Consider the following 18,442-nt stretch of genomic DNA (forward strand, 5'->3'; position numbering starts at 1 on the left):
TATATATATATATATATATATATATATATTCTTATTTATTTGTTCATATTTAGTTTTTTTATTTTTTTATTCAATATGTCAAATTATTATGAATGTTATATATTTTTAGCTACTTTCTATCATGCATTGGTTAATGTTATAAATATATAATATGTTGATTATAATGAGCACATGAATGATTGATTGTGCATAATTGATTGTGATAAAATCACTCATTTATGATACTAGTAAGGGAACACTAAGGTACGTGCCCATGTAAATATAAAAATATATTGATATCGAAGTACCTTAATTTTTACAAATTTTAGACGGTGCTCCTACGATGATTGTACATCTATAAAGTGATATAAATATACTATTGATATACTAAGATTTTTTTTTCTAATAACATTATATTCTTAAATTATCAAATATTTATATTGATTTAATAAAAAACTTAACTGTCATGCATGTTATTTTTTTTCCTTATATTATTGTAGTTTAGAAGTGTGAGAATTCATTGGCTTTGATTAGCTCACACTTATTTAAAGTTAATTTTTCAAGTTAATTTAATTGATTAAAAAATGAATGATATAAGAGAAAATATTTATTAAAGACACTGACAACCCACAACGAGATAAATTTAATTATATTACTTGAATTTCATTTTTTTATATGTTTTTTTATTTTATTAAATGTTATTTATGGAAAATGAATATAGAAAAATAAATTTTTATTGCCCGACTGTTTGTGCACGCATTGGTTAATTCTAAGTTTCAGATCATATCAGGATAAAAGGGAGATTGGAGTCAAGATTTAGGATTAATTAATGTAACTTTGATGAAAGAATCAATAGGTTAAATATAAGAAAATATTAATAGTATTGAAGATTAAAAAATTTTAGTTAACACAAGTTAATAATTATATCCATGCAAACGTAAAGATATACCCAAAATATTTAAGAAAAGAGTTTGATAGAAAACGATGAAGCACAACCTATCATAAGTGTGCACACAAATGTCCCAATCCAAATGGTAACGATAATAACTCTGCTGATTCAGGAGTTCATATCGCAACCGATCGGATATGATATAATCATGATGGATAAGTACTTTAAGATACATAAAGATTTACGTTTGTCATTGTTTAAGGAATTAAATATTTGATTGAAACAAAAAATTAACTAAAGTGAATTGAAAAGATATTAGATAGTATGAGATGTCTGCATGAAAGAAGAGTGGCATTAGCTATTTTTGTGTTGGATAGAGAAATTGAAAGGCTATGGTGTGGGCAGTGTCAGGACAAGTTAGGGGACATGCCCAATATGATGATCAGTTAGAAGGAGTTCATGGAGTTATTCAGAGAATGGTTTATACCCCTATCTGCTCGGAGAAAAATGCAAGAAAAGTGTATCAATATGAAGTAGAATTCACTATAATCTTAAGAGTATGTTCCACAATTGATCGCTATTGTAGAAGAGAAGTGCTAGAATTTTTTTTAAGGATTAAAGAATTTGATCGGGCAAAGGTTGGTGTCTTTAGAAATCGATGAATATTTGATATTAGTGGAATGAGCTAGATGAGTGTAAATTGATTATTAGTTTACTCATAAGTGTTGTATCAGATGTATCGAAAAAACATACCAGTACAACAAATACAACATAGATATACAGAGCTAAAATAGATACATGACAATTATGCATCCCTTCCTTCAATACAACAATGTTATATTGATTGCACTAATATATTTTCCCCTTATAAGGAAGAACAACATACCAATACAATTGATACATCTTAGTTATACATAGGTAAAATAGGTACATGATAATTATACAGCCCTCTCTTTGATACAACGATGTCGTATCAATTGTACCAATATATTTTCTCATCATTATGAAAAAAATATACTATTACAATCAACACAACATGATTGTACAAAGGTAAAATAGGTACATTGCAATTATGCAGCCCGCCCTCCCTTTGATACAACAGTGTTGCAGTTGTACCGATATAATTTTTCATCATAAGATGGAAAAACATACAAGTATAATTGATACAACATGATTGTACATATGTAAATAGGTATATGACAATTATGCGAGTATTCACTGCTTACATCAATGTTGTATCGGTTTTATCGATATATTTTCTCATCATGAGATAGAAAAACATATCAGTACAACCGATGCAATATTGTTGCACAAAGATAAAAGAAATACATGTCCCTTCAGTACAACAGTGTTGTATCAATTGTATCAATACATTTATCCATTACAAATCAAAATAATATCAGTACAATCGATACAATATGATTGTACAAAGGTAAAATATGCACATGACAATTATGCAGTTACCTATATTGGTGAAACAGTGTTTAGTTGTGACAATATACTTTATCATGATAAAGCAGAAAAAATAATTTGTACAACTGATACCACATGATTGTATAGAGTTAAAAATATATACATGGCAATTATGCAGCCATCCTTCTGGTACAATAATGTTATATCAGTTTTATAAATACATTTTTTTGTGACATAAGACAGAAAAACACACAAACATAACTGATACAACATAATTGTGTAAGGGAATAATAATTATATGCCATTATAAAAAAAACAAAAAAATTAATAATACAAGCCTTATATTAGAAAATGAAAACTTTTTAGTAATATTTTTCACAGGGTCAAATTATGAATCTCTCCCTTCATTACAATCGTGGTGCATCAATTTTACCGATATAATTCCCCATCATAGTGAGAAAAAAGATCTTTGTGCAACTCACATACACCAATTTTATGTTATTTTACTTACACTTTACCATGCATTTTATCTATTATTTTCTTAGAAAGATTTTTGTTGAAGTTGTGCAATTTATAGGTGTTGAATACGAGCAATTTAAAACGAGAAAAACCAACAAAAAAGCGGTCTTAAGCGGCGTGATCAGGCCTGAAAGCAACGTAACCACGTTGGCATCGGGTGTGTCCACACCGGGATCAAGCATGACCACGTCACCTGATTTAGAAACCAAGTATGACCATGACACTTTTTCGGTGTGACCGCTCAAAGAAGTGGGAAATCATTTTGGAAAGAAATTTTATTACCAAATTCGTAGATTATGATATAAGAATGTTTTTGGGGCTTCTTGAGAAAGAAATGGAGATTTGGGACTATTGGAGGCTGAGAATATGAGAGGTTTTAGGTGTTTCCCTTCGGTTTTCTCCATCTTCTTGGGTTGAAATATTCAATGGCTGGGTATTCCACTATGAGTTCTTCTAAGTTTGAGAGAGTTTTTGTATGAGAGGGAGAGACACAACTCTTGTCGAAAGGGCAAGTCTTTACTGTATGGTTAACTGTTTTTTGTATATTGCAATGAAGATCTTCATGTATTCATTGTTTGTGGTTTTCTCTACAATGCATGACTAAACTCTTTTCATGTCTCTGTGATGTAAGTGTAGTAGTTTTTATCGTTGTTTTTTAGATATTTTTCATGTAGCATTTTCTCTACTTTCAAGGTCTATATTGTTGGTTAAGCTTTGAATTTCATTTATTCCTAGTCTGGCCAACTAAGATGTGAAAATGTTTGATGAAGCGATGAACTTTAAATGTTGTATAGTGGAAATGAAAGGGTTAACTATAAAATCCTTACAGGATAGACATATTCCAGTAGGATTTTGCAACTTTTCTTTGGATCGAAATGTTCTTGCGGAATGTTATGGGAATTGAGAGAGTCTCGACATCATGAATAACAGTTTTCTTTTGACCTGGACATAGACATAATAAGTACTTGTTATCCTCAGTTGATAATTATCACATAGGAAACTATTTATGAACACCACGATCCACCATTATCCCTGAATTACAGAGGCACAAGCCCCATCACTGTTAAAAAGCTTCATAGATTTTCTTTGTTTTTTTTTTTTGTTTTGTTTTCTACTACCTTCGATCTCATATGCTTTTATTATAATTTTAGGACTTAAACCTCATTTTCAATCACGACCAACTAAGTTCACAAAATTAGTAAAATAGAGATTTTTCAGCATGAAAACTTGTTAAACATTTTCTCATGGGATCGATGCACGAACTCTTAAACTGCATATTGTTTTACATGTATACTTGCATTGTACAACTTGTTTACTTTACGGTAAGCTTTGTTGCATCAACAATCAATACAACATGGGTGTGTAGAGAAATAATAACTACATGACATGATTTCAAATAAATAAAAATTAATACTTTTAAGTCTTATCATAAAAAATTTTCACATTATCAAATTATGCATCTCTTTGAATGGTAAAATCATGTTGTATTGCTTGTATTGATAAATTCATCCTTCATAATTTGGAAAAATATATATCATTACAAATAATACAAAATGGTTGTATATAATAAAATTATGAAGTTTCCCTTGTCAATAATATATGAAAATTTAAAAAGTTATAGTTTTTAATGAAGATTTTTTTAACCATCACTTCTGTATTTGTTGTGTACAACTTTGTTTATTACTTATACTTTTGCATTTCCTGAGCACGAGATTAAAAATAAAAAAGTACAACCATGACATAACAACTGCAAAAAAATAAATTATTAAGTTCATATTTCGTAAAAGTAATATTTATTTAAAAATATTTTCTTTTTATCCCAATTGCTTTACTGCGTGAATTATGATTCCCTTTTTTTAGTACAGTCATGTTGTATCGGTTGTATTCATTTTCATGTTGATCTTAAGTAAACAAATATTTAAATACAACCAATAAACACAATTATACATAAAGAAATTTTGAATTTACACTCGTCAATAATTAATAAAATTTATTAAAAATGTTAGTTTAATTTAGGAATCATTCTATAGTGCATAAAAAATGCGACCATATTGTTATGCTTTATTTATTAATTATAATATTAAAAAATTCATTCGACCAATAATATCCATCATTAATTTGGTGTGCCCCATTGACAATCATATTATGCTAGAAGATGAACTGAATTCATATAAATCATCATTAATGCTCGATAACAAAATCTTGAAAAAATATTAATTTTATTATAAAAATACCTCTTTTAAATATTGGGGCATAGTTGAAAAGTGAATATTGTCGGTGGCTCTTCATGCTCTTCAAACATTATTTGTTTATTTTTATTTTATATTACAATAACATCAAGTGAGTAGTGAATTATCTAAACAAAAAGGTTTAAATAAGTAATATAAGGATTACTCGTGTATATATATATATATATATATATATATACTCTCTTCCAATGTACTTTCAATTTTGTATTGGAAATACCATTTAGTCGCATTTTAGCTGGTTCTTTTAGCGCATATCATCATTTTCAATATATTTTTTTTCTCTTTATAGACTTTTTTAATGGAGGTGAATTCCCCAAGTATTAGTTTAGAATCACCTGATAAATTCTTCAAGTTGTCTGACGTATATTGTTCAACTTCTTTATTACCTTGTCTAACATAATATTTTTTTAATCTAATATTTTTGAGAGTGCTTATAAAAACAAAAAAAAAAAACACAAACTAAACTTTACTTATTAAGTCGTTAACTTATATTAAAAATTATTTTATCTTTGAAGCAGTCATAGCAAACTTTTGTCATGTCATTACTCCAAAAAAATTATTTAGTCTATCAGGGTCATCATATTGACCATCTTATGTAAACATGTTATATTCAATATGTCTTTTCTTTAATATTTGTATATGAATATTAGTATCTTCATTATTAATTCTTGCACTTTTATCATTTTGTATATAATTAAATGCATCTTTTTTTAAAATCTCATATTCTATACTTTTTTGCTTTCTAATTAAGATATATGAATATATCAATAACTCTAATTCATGCTTCTGTCATCGACTACAACACAACTGGTTGGCTTTCGTTGATTCCTCGATGCGATCCTGATCTCGACTTTCTATATAGATGTAAAATGCGATGTATGTGATTATATGCTTAATTTTTTTAATAGAGATTCCTATTTTGCAATAAAGTCAAAAACTTGATCCAAAACAAAAACTGGGTGATTTTTTTTACTAAGAAGTAAATAAGAATATAATTATAATATTTAAATATGAGATACTACACAAATCTATGTATCGTTATCAAGTAATAAAATACTTTTTGATTAAGCCTTGAATATCAAACCACAAAAAAACTAACAATATCCATTTTATAAAACTAGAAAATTTAGATAACAAAAATCTACTTAGCAAAATATTCTTATTTAAACTTAAGATACTATAATAAGAATGAAAATTCAATTCTTTTTGTAATTTTTATTTATAAAAATAAAGTAAGCAACTAATTAACTTAACTAAATATTTGCAAGATGAATGAAATATAAGTAAAATATCTTTTTCCTTATCATGAATCAGTAATAAGTATAGAAATTTTGTTGTGGAAGTATGCTAAATGTGTTGTGTCAAATAGGAGCAATAATATTCTTTCCTTACTAGAGATGTTTTAGAGATGCTATAAAGAACATTGGCTAATCTATAGTTTTAATAGTCTTGAAGATCGATTTCTGAAGACTTTCTAGGCACGGAATATACTAGCTCTCACTCTAGAGTTCCCTCTTCTCCTTCCACTTGAGGGCTAACTTCTCGTATCAAAACCTAAAGTTATAAATCAAATTGAGTGCTTTAGCCTGTCACTCTAAAGTCATCTAATTATACACCATTGAAAAATTTATTTCTCTATTTATTTGCACTCAATCCCATGAACTACATTCTCATTCATGAAATCAATATGTGATTCTAACTTTTTTTTTATTGAGACAATACCATCTCAGATCTTACATGTTCTCACAACAGGTATTAACATCTTAATTGGACCATCTCAGATCTTACATGTTCTCGCAACAGGTATTAACATCTTAATTGGCCAAATCAATAAGAAAATGAAGTACAAAGTTTCAAATCATCATAAATTCCTTCAACATGGAAGTTTAATACTTCACACAACTTTCTTTAAATACTTAATCACTTATCATTTTAAGAGAAAAGATAAAGAAAACACAACTGCACATGAGTTTAAAAGTAGAAATCATGCACACAAACAAGATGCACAAAGTAGAAATCATGCACACAAACAAGAAATCTAAATTAAAACAAAATGTAGTCACAAAGATAAACACTTAAATCTTCTCCATCAAATGTCTTGAAGATCCTTTAATTTCTCTTCCTTCACTCACAATACAAACTAACGCTCACATAAAAAGTGGCCGGCGGCGGCGGTTACTAAGATGAATGGTGGTTGTCGGATGTATAACGGTTATCCTTTTTTATTTGATGATCCAAGTCTTTTTTTTATGAAAATCCAAAATGTGCCCTTAAAAATCTAAGGGGTTCCTTTGTGTCTCTTCAAAACGTGTCTCCATTCAATGAATCTTCTAGAAGTTCATTCTTTCAAAAGCCAATTGAATGAATTTTCATGTCCTTGGACTATTTCCCACGTTTTTACCAATGGTTGCTTCAAACACCTCTTAAAAAATTCATTCAAATTCAATAAATCATTAAATACCTACTTCTGACGCTTAAGCGCGGGGTACCTGGCGCTTAGGCCCGACTTTCTCTGAATAATTGGCGCTTAGGCGCCAGTCATGGGCGCTTATGCATCTCAGTTCATTTTTTCTCCAAATTTGACCATTTTTTTCACTTCTTTTAGCATTTTTCATCCATTTAATTGTACCTAAAAGAGAAATAAACAAATACCTTTTATTAAAGCACAATATCACAAAAATAGGTATAAAATTTATATAAAAATACTATGTATTTTAGGTGTATCAAAATTCCCCAAACTTAAAATGTTACTTGTCCTCAAGTGACCCTTCAATCTTTAGAAACTAAATAAGTAGATGATGTATATGACTTTCTTTAGGAGTTACTAAAATTTTGATGTAGAAATATAGTAGTCCAATTTAGAAAAAAATATTAGTAAATAAATCCAACTTAGAGTTTAGAAATTTTTATGTTAAGAAATATGAAAATATGAGTTTTTATCTAATTTAGAAATATTGTAGATTCTCTAAATATAGAGTTTAAACATTTTATAATCTCCACTTAAAAGTTTTTATTAAGCATAATTTTACTTACTATATTATATCTTTAAGCTTAAGAGTTCCTCAAGTCTTATACTTTAGAAAGATCAGATATGGAATCAATTTTTGTTTAGGCACTAATCCTCAAGCTTCTCCTCCCTTTTCCAATTTTTTTTTCTTTTTCACTTATTTTTCTCTTTCTTTTTCTTTTTCTTTTTCTTTTTCTTTTTTATTTTTCTACTTTTCAGGCAATGTTTATTATATCTGGATAAGTTTTTAATGATTTTGAATTCCACTCTTCCTTTCCTAAACCAAAAAGTTGATATATTTCACTTACTTAAAAAACATAATAATTAGTTTTTGAAAAATACTTTCAATAAAAGAAATTTAAGTTTTGAAAATAAAAGTCTAAATCTTCTAAATTTTTCAAAAATACAAATTTTCCTACTAAAGATAGTTACACTATACTTAGCATTTTCCACAGTAAAAATTTTTAACTTTATGTTTTTCTTCATTACTATAAATTTTAACTAAATTCTCTTACTCATTTCTATATTCAAAATATTACTTCTCTAATATAACTTCATATACATGATCATTTTTATTTAAATCAAAATAAAATTTATTTGAAATACATGTGAGAACAAATAAATTTCTAGTTTTTAGAAAAATTTTCATCCCCCCCCCACTTGAATTTTTAATAGAATAAAAAATAGAATAAAACATTTTAGCATCTCATATAAATATTGGTAGGAATGAAAACTAAAAATAACAAGCTAGCAAGAATTTTTACATCTTAATTATGTAAGTACAAAACTTAAAAACAAGAGTAAAAATTAAATTGATCAAATTTTAATTTACTTGACATATACAGATTCATTAGACTTCTATGCAGTGAAGTATAACATAAAAACAAACAAATAAATTAACAAACATACATGACTACAACATAAAAAAATATATGGTAGTAATTTGAAAATTTTAAACATGCAGCTTTTAAGTAAAAAAAAATTAGCTATATTCTAAACCTTTCTAAGATCTAAAATTAAGTTCAACACAAACTAACTAACTACAATAAGTAACACAATTAACATAATTACTACCACACATACATAATAACTACTCATAAAAACACAAATACATCACAGTAATGTCTACTTAACAGATCACAACAAAAACTAACAGTCTTAAAAATAACAACTGAAAACATAACAAAAAATACATAATTACTGCACCATCCACAGTTCACAACAACAAACAAACTAAAAATCAAACAAAACTATAGATCCAAGCTAATCATCCTAATCCTCTGCATCACTCTCATCACTATGCCAAGGAGTTGCAGGCTCATATGGTGGATATCTTGGATATTGAGGACATACCACATCTTGATTACCTCTCATGAGGTTTTCCATTGCTAAGTTGTATTCTCCCTCATAATCACCATGCCTTTTCATGTATCCATCCATATGCTCTACAAAATTTTCTAAATTCAATACCTTATTCGCAGTGTAGTTAATGTTATCCAAAATCCTTTGCAATAGTTGTGACTGAGAAGCAGATTCAGAAGTCTGACCCTGTGATGTAGAAGCACGTGAAGTGGGAGCTCGAGATGTTGATTTGCAAAGTCTGCACTCATTCTCCATTAATTATTTGCCTTTTGCACCATCACCACATTCAAGACACAGGCCAGGTACTACACCTTAGAGATTTATCCAACTTCTTGGAGTTTCTGCACTTCCACCTAAATTGGTCTGGTCAAGGTCATTGTAGAAGACCTTATTTTCAGCTTCTTGGTCGAGTGGTAGGATCCACGTTTAGTTAATGACATGTGATATTGACCGGTATCACAACATCTCAGTGGCTTACTAAGCTAAAACATCTTGGTGTTCCTGAAGGGTTTGGATTAATAAACCCTTCGACCTTGCATTAAACTTTTTCATTTATAAAAAAAATTTTGCTTGGCTCCTCATCAACAATAGAGATTTCAAAAGTGGTCTCGCTGGTATCAAGATCCCTTCATGTTTGTTTTGTAGATCAAACATCTTCTATTCCATGTTTCAGACCTTCAGGAGGTTGCATGTCCGAGACTGCTCTTGGTTCTCTAGAGCGATGATGATTTCCTCATCATCGCAAAACTTTTTCGCTACGTGGTATGTTGAGACCATAATTTTGAAGTCATCGTGTAGAAGCCGACTGAAAATGACGTTGTAAGTCGACGGCGAGCCAACCATCATGAAGTCTTATATGCAGGTAAATTGCTTGTCACATTCTCCTCAGGTGGCCGTCAATATAATTATTCCCAAGACTTCCATCCTCTCACCTTAAAAGTCGTAAAAACGATCCGACCGACATATTGTCAACCACTGACTTGAATAAATATTATTATTTTTCCTATGAAAAGTTACATACCTGCCACATATTTTTTATGTTTTATATATCATACTCTAAAAATCTGATATTCATATTTATAATATTTTGATATCATGCATCAATAGATGTATTCACTTAAAATAATGATAATATTTTTGAAGAGATATAAAAAATTTTTATGCTAGGAAAATATATAAAAATTTAAACACTAGATATATAAATACATAAAATTAGGTGGCACTGATAAGAGCATAAATGCCCTCTTATTTATATAGAATTATAGATCACAATAAAACACTCCAAATGCTAATTAAATTATGGATGATACATAAAAAAATTAAAAATTTTTGTATTAATTTAATTGCATTAAAAACAAAAACAGCTTCAAATGAAACTTCACCAAAGAAATAAATGAGCTCTGAAACGCGTGGGCCGCTGAACTGTCACCACTGCGGCCAGAACGTGCTACTTCTCTTGGCTTGCGTTACAATCCCTATTTTTCACCATTTTTTTTCTGACTTACTGTTTCATAACTTCCTTTTCCTTTTGCTTGCACTATCCTCCTCTTGCTTGCTTGCTAGCTTTATATTCCTCAGCATTGTTTTATCTCCTGAATTTTCATACCCCATCTGTCAAAATCCGAACTTTTTCATATATAGAAGTAATCAGTCTCTCATCGTTTTCTATGCGTTGTAAGATTGGTTTATTTGGCTAATTAGCTGTCGGCGGAAATGGTGATAAAGGGGAACGAGTGGGAGGGTAAGACGGGTACAGAGCAAAAGTAGCGCACTGTGATATCTGGAGAGGAAAGAGAGAAAAATGGTGGGGGACCGAGGAGGATTGTGCTGTTCCTTCCTGGAGATGCTTCAACTGTCGCACTAGTTTATTTTTCTGAGCTAAACCTCTCACCTTCACCGGCCTTTTAAGCACAGACCTTAGTTTTTTCTCTTTTTATTTGTATAAGTTGCTGTATTCTTGTTGAGTTTGGGCATTCATTTTACTGGAAGTTGGGATTTATATTATTTTTCTCTGTTTTAAGCTGGATGTGAGGGAAGCAAGGAATAAAACGGAGGGTGAGGGAGGGGGATAGAGAGAAAGAGAGAGAGAGAGAGAGGAGCCCAAGTGCTTCCCTCATTCACTTTCGACTTGTTTTCTGATGGTTGAACTCGATTTGATCCGCTTCCGCCATTGACACCCGAAAAGGAGCCACCTTTCTTCTTTAAATCTTCGAAGGTTGGATTTTTCCAGCTGGGTTAGATCCGGGGAGGCAAAACAATGGAGGCTAATGCCGGGCTGGTCGCTGGTTCTCACAATAGAAACGAGCTCGTCGTTATCCGTCGCGATGGAGAGCCGGGAGTAAGCATTCAATTTTCCATCTTCCACAGCTAAGCAGCTATTTTTCGCTCCCTTTTCTTACAGTAGACAAGATTTGATCTTTTCTTTGTAATTTTCTTGCAGCCAAAGCCATTGGAGCATCTCAGCGGTGAAAGATGTCATATTTGTGGCGACGACGTTGGGCTCACCTTGGATGGAGATCTCTTCGTCGCCTGCAATGAGTGTGCTTTCCCCATTTGCTGCACCTGCTATGAGTATGAACGCAGAGAAGGAAGCCAGGTCTGTCCACAATGCAAAACCAGGTTCAAGCGTCTTAAGGGTAAATGCTTTCTCTTTAGGATTTGGTACTTTTGTAGCCTTTTTGAGCTTACTAATTTTTTTTTTTTTTGTGATTAATGTGCAGGTTGTGTAGCCTTTTTGAGCTTACTAAATTTTTTTTTTTTTTGTGATTAATGTGCAGGTTGTGCTCGAGTTGCCGGAGATGAAGAAGAGGATGATGTTGATGATCTTGAGAATGAGTTCAATTTTGTTGGGAGGGAAAAGAAGGATGGGCAATACCTTGCTGAGTTCATGATGCAGGGGCATATGAGCTATGGCCGAGGATTTGTAGAAATACCTCAACCATTTCATCCCATGCCTCAAATTCCTTTACTCACCAATGGCCAAATGGTATTCAGTCTTATAATCTCTAGTTGTTTTTGCTATTATAGATAAGAAAATCATGATCGCCTTTTATCATATTAAAATCTGATCTTGCTCTTTGTTAGTTCCTAGTTATTAGTCTTATTAAGTATTAATCGTTTTTGTTTGATTGCAGGTTGATGATATCCCGCCAGAACAGCATGCTCTTGTTCCTTCTTTCATGGGAGGTGGAGGTAGGAGGATCCACCCCCTTCCATATTTCGACCCCAGTCTTCCTGGTATTTATATCTGAACTTGCATTGGATTGATGAATTTTATAAAAATTGAGTTTTTTAGAACTTCAAATTGAAGTTTTTCTTAAGAAAAAAAAGTTTTTTTTTTTTGTTTTTTTTTTGTTGATGAATTTTTGTTCAATTTTTTTTCTTTGCAGCACAGCCAAGATCCATGGATCCTTCAAAGGATCTTGCTGCATATGGTTACGGAAGCATTGCTTGGAAGGAGAGAATGAAGAATTGGAAGCAGAAACAAGACCAGTTACAGATGAGAAATCAAAACGGTGCCAAGGATTGGGATAATGATGGTGATGGGCCATTGTAAGATCACTTTTTTGTCTTCCAATAGTTCAGCCAACTTGCGCTTAAATGTTGATTTTATTAAATAACACTTATTCATGTAGAAGAATTATAGATTTACTTGGAGTTTAAATTTGGCAAAAAGTTTTCCTTTTCTTCACTTGATATAATTTCTAACTTGTCTTGAGACAGAATGGATGAAGCACGCCAGCCGCTATCGCGAAAACTTCCCATATCTTCTAGCCAAATTAATCCATATAGAATGATCATCATAATACGGCTAGTTATTGTTGGATTTTTTTTTCATTACCGGGTCACACATCCCGTGCCGGATGCCTATGCATTGTGGCTCATCTCAGTTATCTGTGAAATTTGGTTTGCTGTTTCATGGATTCTTGATCAGTTCCCAAAATGGATTCCAATTGAGAGGGAGACTTACCTTGACAGATTGTCATTAAGGTTGAGTAAAACCAGCCATCATAAAACTTTATTGCTCTTCTTCTGCACTTTTTGTAATAGCATGAACTCTCACTCATTGATTTATTGTTTGTTTTGACAAAATGGCCTTCCCCAGAGATCGCCAATCCCAAGAATGCTCTTATACGAGTAAACTTAGCTTCAGAGTTTTTGATAAACTTCAACCATTACACCAAAATTATTGTACCTTGTGGCCATTAGGCTAAAGCGGACAATATCTACATGGGTGGAGTTCGGGCTATTACACCTTAATCCTATCATCAACTGATCTATGTGGATTTATTTTATTCTATTTTCAGGTATGATAAAGAAGGTCTACCTTCTCAACTGGACCCTATTGACATATTTGTCAGTACTGTTGATCCTATGAAGGAACCTCCATTGGTCACAGCAAACACAGTCCTCTCTATCCTTGCTGTAGATTATCCAGTTGACAAAGTTTCTTGCTATGTTTCCGATGATGGTGCTGCAATGCTCACATTCGAAGCATTGTCCGAAACATCAGAATTTGCAAAAAAATGGGTTCCATTCTGCAAGAAATTCAAAATTGAGCCCAGAGCACCGGAGTGGTATTTTCAACAGAAGATGGACTATTTGAAGGATAAAGTTCTACCATCATTTGTTAAGGAGCGAAGAGCGATGAAGGTGAGAGAATATTCCTGAAAGAATTGTCCAAGTAAAAATTTGTTTTACTCTATAAGAGACATACATATGTTACTTTCTGCAGAGAGAATATGAAGAATTCAAAGTTCGAATCAATGCTTTGGTTGCGAAAGCTCAGAAGGTTCCTGAGGAGGGTTGGACAATGCAGGATGGGACCTTATGGCCTGGAAATAGTGTTCGAGATCATCCTGGAATGATTCAGGTCTGACCTTCTGACATTGTGACCCTTTTTTTTCCTTAAAATTTCATTCTTTCTGGCGTTTCCAGTTAAATTTCAGTCTCCTCCAAACTCTTAGGTCTTTTTGGGCCAAAGTGGTGGACATGACATGGATGGAAATGAGCTACCGCGCTTGGTTTATGTCTCTAGAGAGAAGAGGCCAGGGTTCAATCACCATAAAAAGGCTGGTGCTATGAATGCTCTGGTATGGAATACAGAGTTCTTTGATGATGTATTCATGCCAACTTGCATATGAACTTTCTCTTTTGAGTACAAAATAGGGTTTTTTATTCCTTCATCATGCCCCATAATGTCGGCGTCTTTCAGACCCAGAGTATGACATATTTAGATATAAAAACTCCCGTTTTTCTGCAACAGGTTAGAGTATCTGCTGTACTTACAAATGCGCCTTATTTGTTGAACTTGGATTGTGACCACTACTTCAACAACAGTAAGGCTATCAGAGAAGCAATGTGTTTCATGATGGATCCACTAGTTGGGAAGAGGGTGTGTTACGTACAATTTCCACAGAGGTTTGATGGTATTGATCGTCACGATCGGTATGCCAACCGAAACATCGTGTTCTTTGATGTAAGTATGTGCATTCTTATTGAATTCTGCTTCTTCACTACATGAGAGCTGACCCTAAGTGTTTTGTTATAGATAAACATGAAAGGGCTTGATGGGATTCAAGGGCCAATTTATGTTGGAACTGGGTGTGTGTTCCGGCGACAAGCATTCTATGGTTTTGATGCTCCCAAAGTGAAGAAACCACTTAGAAGAACTTGCAACTGCTTTCCGACTTGGTGCTGCTGCTTTGGGAGGACCAACAACAACAAGAAGAAGAATTCAAAAACCAAGCAAGGAAAGATGATGAAAACTCCAAAGATGGGAGAGAATAGCACGCCTGCATTAGCTTTGATGGGAATAGAGGAGGGAATTGAAGGTATGTTTGTATTTATGTTATATTTTTTTGTAACATGCATAAAATGTTCTTTTCTTGCTCCCACTGAATTGATTCAAGCGACATAAACAGGAAATGAGAGTAAAAAACCAGCAATTATGTCAGAACAGAAGTTGGAGAAGAAGTTTGGGCAATCACCAGTATTTGTTGCCTCTACTATATTGGAGAATGGAGGAACACTGAAAAATGCTTCTCCTGCATCACTCTTAAAGGAAGCTATCCATGTTATTAGTTGTGGATATGAGGACAAAACTGACTGGGGAAAAGAGGTAGGGATTAAAACCTGAGATTGCACAGAAAATGAGCTGCTTGGCTCAGATTGCCTCATGAAGTTTTTATTTTCCTCTTATGTATAGGTTGGATGGATCTACGGTTCCGTCACAGAAGATATCTTGACAGGATTTAAGATGCACTGTCATGGCTGGCGTTCCATCTATTGCATACCTCCTAGGCCTGCATTCAAAGGCTCCGCTCCCCTCAATCTATCCGATCGTCTCCACCAGGTCCTTAGGTGGGCTCTTGGTTCTGTAGAAATTTTCTTTAGCAGGCACTGCCCATTATGGTATGGTTATGGCGGTGGGCTAAAGTGGCTCGAACGATTTTCCTACATAAATGCAACTGTTTATCCTTTTACGTCGATTCCGCTATTGGCTTACTGCTCCTTGCCTGCTGTTTGCTTGCTCACTGGAAAATTCATCACTCCTGAGGTATGATATCAGCATCAGCTTTCAAAAATTCACATTTTTAATGAAATCTTACATTCAAACTGAACTTCTTTTGTCATGTTGGCAGCTGAGCAATGTAGCCAGCTTGTGGTTTATCTCCCTTTTCATTAGCATTTTTGCAACAAGTATCCTTGAGATGAGATGGAGTGGCATTGGTATTGATGACTGGTGGAGGAATGAGCAGTTTTGGGTCATTGGTGGTGTTTCTTCCCATCTATTTGCTGTGTTTCAGGGTCTTCTTAAAGTTCTGGCTGGTATAGACACAAACTTTACTGTGACATCAAAGGCAGGCGACGACGAAGAGTTTTCTGAACTCTATACTTTCAAGTGGACTACGTTACTCATCCCGCCGACGACATTGCTTGTCATAAACATGATTGGCGTTGTCGCTGGCGTTTCCAATGCCATAAACAATGGATATGAATCATGGGGGCCTCTTTTTGGCAGGCTTTTCTTTGCCTTTTGGGTGATTGTGCACTTATATCCTTTCCTTAAAGGTTTGGTAGGCAGGCAAAATAGGACGCCGACGATCATAATTGTGTGGTCCATTCTTCTTGCTTCGATCTTTTCGCTCTTGTGGGTTCGGATTGATCCGTTCCTGCCGAAATCAGATGGTCCAGTGCTGGAGGAGTGTGGGTTGGACTGCAACTGAGCACTGATATTGTTATTTCTGTAGATAGAAAACATGAGGGAGTGCTGCAATTTTTGTTATTTTATTGGTTTTACTGGGAAGTCTTGCTCTTTGCTCTGGTTAACTGGACCAGGAGAAGATTGGGCTCACCATGTGTAGTTTGTTCTTTGGATTATGGATGGATGCTGAGGAGTTTGATTCTTTATTTAGTTTTGGAGAGAGATGGGACAATTATGAGATATCAATGTGGCTCATGTGTACCTTTGTAGTTGATAATCTCAGCATTAATTCTTTGAAATAATGGCAAGCCTTGCAACTGCCTGCCACATATATAAATTCACTAGCTGTAGTCATGCATCAGCATACATCTGTTTTCCAAAGGGTCTTTTGGAGTAGCTTTTTTACTGCCTTGCTTTTCAGTCTTTCAGCACAACTCTATTTGAGTATTAGGCTTGGTTTGAAGGAGCTTTTGTTTGATAGAGTTTCGTTGTTCGGTGAAGTTCTTTCAAAAGCCCTGTTCGTGGAAAGGAGCCTACGTGCCATCTAAAATGGTAATCTTATTGCTGTTCTTGCGAAATAACTTTCGGAGACTCTTGTGTGAGAAAAAAATATTATATCAGAACTCCTGTTGCATTCAAAGTCTAATGGTGGGGTGCCACGTGTCAAGTTGACTCCACCCTTTTTAACACCGACTAATACCAGTGTATTACAATGGGGCCCATTTAACACGTGGCGCCCCACCATTGGACTCCGAACGCAAACTGTGTTAGGAGTCTTGATGTAATATTCTCTCCTTGCGCGACGGGATGACGCTTGATCATCTTCTCAAACGAAGCCTAATTTCTTGTTGCTTTTTAGAAAATTTTGTGGTAGAAAATTGATTTTAACCGCCAAATTTATTGAATTGAGGTAATTATGAGAAAATTTATGTTACATTTTTTGGAAAAAAAAATTGTTTTAAATATTTATTACAGTTTTTTTTAATTATTTCATATTTATAAAAAAATGTAGCTGTCTCAAAAATTCCTTGGGCATTAAGCAAAGATTGTTTTATAGGAATTTTTATTCGGTACGTGCACCGCATGAAGCCTTACATGCGGTACCGAATAAAAATTTGCCACGTGGAATGCGATTCCACGTGGCTTTACAGCTTAAAAATAAGTTTTTTCATGTATTCCGACCCGACCCGATCCCGCCCAAAACAAAAAAAAGCGCTTTTTTGTCATTTTCGATTCCCGCCAACAGAAGAAAGTGACATTTTGTCTGCTTTAGGGTATTGGTATCTGGTATATTCTCATTTTTTCGCTCATGTTCGCTGGAGCTGGTTCGATGGAAAAAAATTTCGACGAAGAAATGTTGGTGGAATCTCAAAATACTTCTGAGAATCATAACAATGAGACGAAATCTCAGAATATTTCCGAGAATAATGAGGTGGAGCAGAGTTTAGATGCGGCAGAAGGGCATCGACAGGTAGATTTTTTTAACGAAGGATGTTTGAATACAGTTCTAGGTTTTAAGGAGTTATTTTATTGCTAATGAAGTTTGCTCTATTTTTGGATGAGTTTTAACGCTAAGTTTCGGTTGGGTGGGATGTGGTGTTATTTAGGAAATATTAGTTGGGGTTTGATGTTATTTTGATAGTATCTGGCATCATAATGTAAAGAATCTGGAGGATTTGGTGTTATTTTGGTAGTATCACAGTGTTATTTTGGTAGTATCATAATGTAAAGCTAATGTCTTGAGGATTTGGTGTTATTTTGGTCGTACCACAGCGTTATTTTGGTGGTATCATAATGTAAAGAATCTCGAGGATTTG

At 33.2% G+C, this 18,442-nt stretch overlaps 1 protein-coding gene across 1 annotated transcript; it reads left to right on the plus strand.

Annotated features, from left to right (window-relative positions):
• Positions 1-10,934: 10,934 nt before the first annotated feature.
• LOC110025906 (probable cellulose synthase A catalytic subunit 5 [UDP-forming]) lies at positions 10,935-17,045 on the plus strand. The gene is made up of 14 exons (XM_020726600.1): positions 10,935-11,756; positions 11,859-12,054; positions 12,196-12,404; positions 12,553-12,655; positions 12,808-12,970; positions 13,142-13,408; positions 13,726-14,071; positions 14,154-14,291; positions 14,386-14,511; positions 14,685-14,897; positions 14,970-15,252; positions 15,343-15,539; positions 15,627-15,977; positions 16,063-17,045. The coding sequence occupies exons 1-14, from the start codon at positions 11,676-11,678 to the stop codon at positions 16,645-16,647; spliced, it is 3,258 nt and encodes a 1,085-aa protein (XP_020582259.1). The 5' UTR covers positions 10,935-11,675; the 3' UTR covers positions 16,648-17,045.
• Positions 17,046-18,442: the final 1,397 nt, after the last annotated feature.

Source organism: Phalaenopsis equestris, unplaced genomic scaffold (assembly GCF_001263595.1).
Source record: "Phalaenopsis equestris unplaced genomic scaffold, ASM126359v1 Scaffold000341, whole genome shotgun sequence".
NCBI lineage: Eukaryota > Viridiplantae > Streptophyta > Magnoliopsida > Asparagales > Orchidaceae > Phalaenopsis > Phalaenopsis equestris.

Excerpts from the sequence above, each read along its gene's own strand:
- LOC110025906 (XM_020726600.1), top strand. The coding sequence starts at position 11,676 with ATGGAGGCTAATGCCGGGCTGGTCGCTGGTTCTCACAATAGAAACGAG. Across the intron at positions 12,971-13,141 it reads AATGATGGTGATGGGCCATT|AATGGATGAAGCACGCCAGC; the intron begins GTAAGATCACTT and ends GTCTTGAGACAG. Across the intron at positions 14,292-14,385 it reads ATCATCCTGGAATGATTCAG|GTCTTTTTGGGCCAAAGTGG; the intron begins GTCTGACCTTCT and ends CCAAACTCTTAG.